This window comes from Charadrius vociferus, unplaced genomic scaffold, assembly GCF_000708025.1.
Source record: "Charadrius vociferus isolate BGI_N301 unplaced genomic scaffold, ASM70802v2 scaffold172, whole genome shotgun sequence".
Lineage (NCBI taxonomy): Eukaryota > Metazoa > Chordata > Aves > Charadriiformes > Charadriidae > Charadrius > Charadrius vociferus.
The window spans coordinates 684358-690872 of record NW_009647217.1 but is presented as its reverse complement, the minus strand read 5'-3'; the positions used below and the strand labels follow the sequence as shown (position 1 = coordinate 690872).

Below are 6515 nucleotides of genomic sequence, written 5' to 3'. Positions count from 1 at the left end.
GCTGGAGCCGTGGCGGTGGCTGCGTGGCAGGGAACGCGTTTTGGTTACCTCGGTGTCTTTCTCTTCCCGCCAGGGCCCTAACCTCATCATTAATCAGCCCGACGAGCTGCTGGATGGCATGTCCGAGTGGTGCAAGGAGCATCACGGGAAGGTAACCCTTCTAGAGCGGTCGTGCTGCAGTTTCTCTTTCTTTGCAACGATGAGAGTGACGTATAATTCAGAATTATTAGTTGCAGTACAGTCGCCTCAAAAGGCACAACTCCCATGCTGAACAGGTTGCAGTCAAACAGAGGAGTTAAAGAGTGGGAGACACTAAGTATCATCCTTATTTTGTACTGAGGAGCTGATGCGTAACGTTTTGCCCCGGGTCTTGTGACTCATCCGTGGCACGGCTGGGGGTTGCGTTCCTGTATCTCTAGTCTTTATCCTGTATCCCAGCTGCAAGGTTGCCCCGAAGTGGCCTGTGCTTTGGAGCCCGGCTTTTCCTAACTCGGAACAGTGCTGGAAGCTACTTTTTAACCTGAGAGCCAGGAGCGTCCTCAAAGCCCGGCAGCTAGTGAACGGCCCCTGAGGTGCCTGGAGCAGCAGCTCCCGGGAGAGCTGCAGGCAGGGCAAGATGTGTGTCGCTGGGCCTGGGAACCGGATCCGTCGCTCCGATGTCTGCCACTGGTTCCCATCTCCTGAAGGGGAGGCTCAGCATCCCGCGTCTCTGCGGGAGGTTAAGACGTCGGGTCTGGCTCGCCGGTCTGCTGGCGGAGCTGTCGGCCGTGGCCTGCCCCTGCAGGAGCCACGGCTGTAGGCCGGGTGGGAGGGACTCCTGATGGGTCCTTGGTGAAGCCTGGAGTTCTGTGTAGCATAAAATAATCCAAAGAATAATTCTGACAGAGAAGGGGACGATGTGACTTGCAGTCCCAGCTGAGAGCAGGCGTGAGATCAGTGAAGGATAGTCCAGAATCGACAAAGTGCAAATTTATCGCTGCAAATTGAGATATTCGGAGAACTAAACAGGCCAATTTACTGTAAACATCAGGCTGTCATTTGTGCCTGTCCCCTCGGCTCTTTAAGCCTAGTGTGGTTTTTTTACTGAAAGCTTAACTTTTGCAGTGAGAGATTATTTTTAGTTCTTTGAGCCACCGAAGAAAGCTTCCTCCTTGCCAGCAGCGAGAAGGCGAATGGAGTTTTCAATCCCTGATTACGAATTGAAATACAAGTTAATTTTCAGTTAAAGGCTGAAGTTTTAAGACACCCGTAACCCCTCCTCTCCCCTCCCCTTCGGCATCTCACGCTCCCCGGGAAGGATTAGCAAGAGTTTGGAAAATGAATATTAATTTACCGTGATGGTGCTTTTCCCCTTCTCCAGTTGAGGGCTCAAACCCGGCTTCAACTCACGAGTGAATTGAAGATGGTAGCATTCGTTATCGCTGCTCCTGAGGAGCTACTTATTTTTAATTGACTAAGAAAAGAGAAGCAATTAGAATACAGATGAAAATGCAGCCACATAATGAATTTTTTAACCACCACTTGGATCTGTCAAGTAGGTTTTTGCGGCACAGTCGTGGAAATATATAGTGTAGCCAGATGGAAATAAATCACTGAGAACACTTGGAGCAGATTTGACATTTCACTATGGAAAAAAAAAAGAAGGAAGGAACTTTTCTGATTTATAGGAATCTTGATAAACACTTCAGCCGGGATCCTGATTATTCCTGTTTATTTATACCTACTGCTCCGCGGTGGGGAGAAGAATGCCTCTCCTTCAGCAGAAAGAAATGTAATAGTCTCCTGGATCACGTACGTACAGGTATATAAACGAGGCTTGCGTGATGTCTCGGTAATTGAGAAGAACCCCTAGAAAGTACAGCAGCTGGGAAAGAAAAAAAACAAACCAAAAACCAAAACCCCAGGAGCGTTGGTGGCGTTAGGACTATGTGGTGGTTGCCTTTACTCGTCTTGTTTTCACTTCCCGAGCAGCGCCCTGCACGTCAGTCGGGCCTGCTGGTGGAGATATCCGGAGGGAATAAAGGCAAGGGGATGTCCCGGAACACTGAAACACAGCGTTCGGTTGGCGGTTCCGGGCACAGCGGGGAACAGACAGTACTCGAAGGGTTGCCCTTCTGCTGTTGAGCGTTTCTGGAGGTGTCTTTTACGGCAGCGTATTCCCGATTTGTGATGCATGGCTCTTTTTTTTGCAGTCTGGCCTTACTAAGGCTGTGAAGGAGAGTAAAATTTCATTGCAGCAAGCGGAGTATGAGTTTCTGTCCTTTGTACGACAACAGACGCCTCCGGGTCTCTGTCCTCTCGCAGGTAAAGTTCTTTCTTAATAACAGCAGCATCATCCCTCCTGCAGCTCCCAGCTGGACGCCAAAGGCCCACTGCTGCACGTGGCGGGGATGCTTTAGTTCTCTATGCTGAGATCTGGCACACAAATCAAAACCTGTTTAGTAAGGAGAGGTTCAGTAACGGCATTGTCCCTTCTGCAGATTTCCTCAAGCAAATATTGCGCGTCATTACTGCGGGAGACTGCAATTCCTTTTTTGCACTAATGTTTCTGTGTACAGTTATAAGCGGGGCAGGCGCCTGAACTGCTGGCAGCAACCTGTGACCGTAAAGCCCGAGCAGCAAACCCAACGGCGTCGTTTCCTCACTGTGTCAAGCAAAATGCCAGTTGTGCGTTGTCCAAATGTCCTGCTACCTGCGACTACGTTCAGGACGTTCACGTACGGCCTCGGGACTGGTGCTACGTGAAATTAATACCGACGCCCATTTTCACTTGGCGAAAACCCGATGCTTGCATAATACTTTGGTATTTATCTGTGCGACAGAAATTGCAGGAGCAGTAACTGGAGAATTAACAGCAGGATTACGTATTGAAACCGCGTGTGATCCTGCCATGAAAATCTGGCAAACCCTTACAATCATATTTACTGCAAAAGGGGATAAACGAGCTGCTTGTGAATAGCGTTTCTTACCCTATGATCTTTCCCCAGCTCGCTTAGCCTGCTTCTCGTTTAGCTGTCGTTCATAGTAGCTTTGTAATGTCTTTGAAGAAACGTCTCATTTCGTGTCTTTGTAGGTAACTCTGTTCACGCCGATAAGAAATTTCTCGACAAATACATGCCTCAGTTCATGAGGCATCTTCATTACAGGATCATTGACGTGAGCACCGTCAAAGAACTTTGCAGGTAAACCTTCCCCAAATGAAGTAGCTGTGTGAAAGAGAATCTAGGGAAGCCTGTTAAGTGGCGCTAACGTGCGCTCTTCTAAAACGAGGTTAAAGGCTGCTGTAATGGGAGAGGGCTGCCGGCAGCCGCCACCTCCTTTCCTCTGTTCTGCCGGGGCGGATGCGCAGGGTGAGCCGTCAAGTACTCCCTGAGTGGCAGCGCAGCGACTCACAGGGTTGTGGCTTCTCTGGACGCCGGTGAAACCCAGATTCTTTCCCCGGTTGTAACGAACCCGCTGCAGCCACCGGCCGTGGTTTTGCATCCCAGTTTCCCTTTTTAAGTGGCACTTTTTTCTGCTTACAGACGCTGGTATCCAGAAGAATACGAGTTTGCACCAAAGAAGGCGGCTTCGCACAGGTGAGGCTTCTACTTCGGTCTGTAACAGCAGGGCTCCTCACGCAGGAACCACGCTCTTCGTGAGCAGAACGCGGCGCTTCCTTTGAATTGCAGGCATGCTGCGTCTCGTGGGGACAGCGGCGCAGGCTGTGTGCTTCTGCTCCCCGGCGTACGTTTGTATTCTCCCGTCTGAAGCTGGTTAATGTAGGGGAAGGGATTGTGAGAATACGGAGAATGAGAAGTTTCCTTATCTGTTCTGTTTCACTCTCTGTACCATTCAAGCCAAGCTGCTTCTTTGGCAATGTAGGTACATCTGGCACTTCTTAGACACCAGAGTGAGGAATCACCTGGAAGCGGTAGCTCACCAGTGGTTTTTATCTGTCCTTGTTTTGGGCGGAGGTGTTCACAGAGACGCTCAGATTGGAAGACTGCAAATGGGGAGATGGGAGTTCTGTTCCTGGCTATTTCCCGAGTTCCTAATGTGTCAGAGAGTTTGTTCTCCTTTTCCCTGGAAGGGATTAATGTTGAGTTACACTCCTCCGGCGTCTGAGGCATCACTAAAAGTTGCAGTTGCCTCGAGGCTGCGGAAGAAAAGATTCTGTGCAATATTAACACATATTTCTAGAAAGCTGTTTTCTGATTCTTCCGCATGGAGGAGGCAGTGGGTCCTGTGGGATCTGTAGGCTTTGGTAAGTCCATATGTACTGTATGCGCAGTGCACGCATCTGTTTTGCTCTTTCACCTGTGCAGACTAAACGTGGAAAAAAGCACGAGACACCTGCGCAGTGCAATGTCTGCGGGGGACTTGCTGTGGGTGCTGCTTGGTACTTAGAGCTACGACCGTCCCTTTACCTCTGTGCCCTGATGTGGCCGTACGAGGCAGGAGAGGAGGCTCTGGTACAAAAAGAGGAGGGGTGACTGTCGTAGGGGTCTCGGTTGAAGTCGTGGGTGGGTGTGCTGCCCAGCAGGAACGCGCAGCGAGATGACTGCTGTACGGCCCTGCCCGAGCAGGCAAAGCCGGCCAAAGCAGGAGCTGGACGCAGGTCTCCCGAGCCCTCGTCTCTCTTGTCTGGGATTGAATTGCTTTTAATAGTGGAAGCTGTAGAACCTGTTGGCTCTCGGGAGCTTCCGTGTCCCACGGTGACATAAACTAATAAGCTGTATGTTACTCCCTGGCACGTCAGCGCTGGTGGACTTTTATTGCTTTCCTTGTACCCGAGACGAGCGGGGGTTGTTTTTGTTTCTGACAGCTGCGTGATCCCTGCGTATCGGTGTGCGCTTTCTTACAGCCTGGAATTGCTCAGAAGCGTTCGAATCCAGATGTAGCTGAAGACGTGCGCAGGCATGTTGAAACCCTCCTTAATTCTCTTTCAGAGCACTCGATGACATCAGGGAAAGCATCAAAGAACTTCAGTTCTACAGAGATAGCATCTTCAAGCGGAAAACGGATGAAAAGAAAAGGAAGCTAATAGAGAACGGAGAAAGCGATAAAACTGCCAGCTGATTTCTCATCGTACCGTGCCATCCCACGGCACCTACTAGACGTGTCTCCTGGTTCTTTTCTGTTTGCCAGTCTCCCGAGAAGCCGCCCCCTTCAGTTACCTTCTTTCTTAACAGCTGTTACAATGCAGATGGAAGGCTGCGTTACGGTTTCCTTTCTGCGTGAGCAAGGAATCGACACGCTCGAGCCTCAGCAGCATCTTTATATGTCCTAGGTAACCCACGCTGTTTGATACTCCTCTTCCTCTGGTTTTAGATGCAGTCTTTCACTACACAATAAAAACAGTTCTGTTGAAACATGGTGTTCCCACACAGCCTTTCTTTCGTGCTCGCCGTAAGCTGCTGGCTGAAGCAGCCTCTCGTAGGTTCGCGAAAGAAAACGCTCTGGGAAGTTATTCTCGTTGTGTAGTAACGGTACGTGCGCCTGTTGCAGCCGTGGGCTTTTAACAAGGAATTCCTTTCGTGCACCACCTCTGTTTGGAAACAGGCTGGAGTTAGTTGCACGTCACCGAGTAGAGCCTACCGAGTGTCGGGTGCTGGTGCCGAGGCACTGCTGTCCGTTGTCTCTCCCCAGCTAACGCGCTGCAATTCCAGGCGCGGAGCCGTCTGCAGTTCCGAGATGCGCACTGGTTTGCCACATCACACTGTCACACGGGCAGCATCTGCGCGCAAGGGAACGGCACGAGCTGCCTGATCTGTGAGCAGCCGGACGACGTCTCAATTTACACAAAACCTCAAGTGCTGCGTGTCCTTCGGGTCGGGACGGGAGAGATCATAGGAAAAGATCGGTGCGGCAGCTCCATCAGCCCTCAGTAAGTCCTTGGAAAGTGTCTGGCCTGTAACGCTTCCCGTTTCCACAGCACGCTCCTGAGAACAGGAAACATGAAAAGCTGCTTCCGTGACCCACACTGCCCTGTGGGTCAGGGTTAGGGGGAATGCGCTAGAACTTTTTAGATGTGGAGTCCGGGAAAAGTGCGGTTTAACAGGAACATATGACGGGAGAGGGGCCTGAACTGTTCTCTGCCAGTAGCTCTCTCTGTTCAGCAGCACTTCTCAGCGCTCTGGAGTTAAACAAAAACATTCTTAACGCGTTCAGTTTCATACGAGAAGCCACGACATCATTCTGGGTAGTTAACAGCTACACACAGATCGTGTCGTAGCGCAGGTAAAGGCACGTAGCAGGGACAGCAGTGATGTCCCAGAAACCAGCAGCACAGGCGGTAAGACTGAAAAAATGAAATGTATCCTTGATAGTTGGAGAAACCCACAGCAGTAACGGAACGGTTCTGTGTCTGCGCGTGCCCGGCGTTTGCTGCGCTGGTAATCGCTTCAGTGGAGCGGCTGCTAAGGAGAAGGTAGTGCAGCACTTTGCAAACATTAAGCTCTTTGCTAATGAAAACGTCAGTGGGGAAGGGTCGGAAGTGCTGCGTAGAACCGCAGCGACGGCTGGGGCTGTCC

The 6515-nt window shown here is 50.8% G+C and overlaps 1 protein-coding gene across 1 annotated transcript in view; it reads left to right on the top strand.

Annotated features, from left to right (window-relative positions):
* REXO2 (RNA exonuclease 2) overlaps positions 1 to 5358 on the top strand; it is a 6178-nt gene extending 820 nt beyond the window's left edge. Inside the window, exons 2-6 of the mRNA XM_009895933.1 lie at positions 74 to 151; positions 2193 to 2304; positions 3074 to 3182; positions 3525 to 3578; positions 4932 to 5358. Coding sequence (XP_009894235.1) covers positions 74 to 151; positions 2193 to 2304; positions 3074 to 3182; positions 3525 to 3578; positions 4932 to 5061 — 483 coding nt within the window. The 3' untranslated portion in view covers positions 5062 to 5358. The remainder of the gene's footprint in view (positions 1 to 73; positions 152 to 2192; positions 2305 to 3073; positions 3183 to 3524; positions 3579 to 4931) is intronic.
* The last annotated feature ends 1157 nt before the right edge of the window (positions 5359 to 6515 follow it).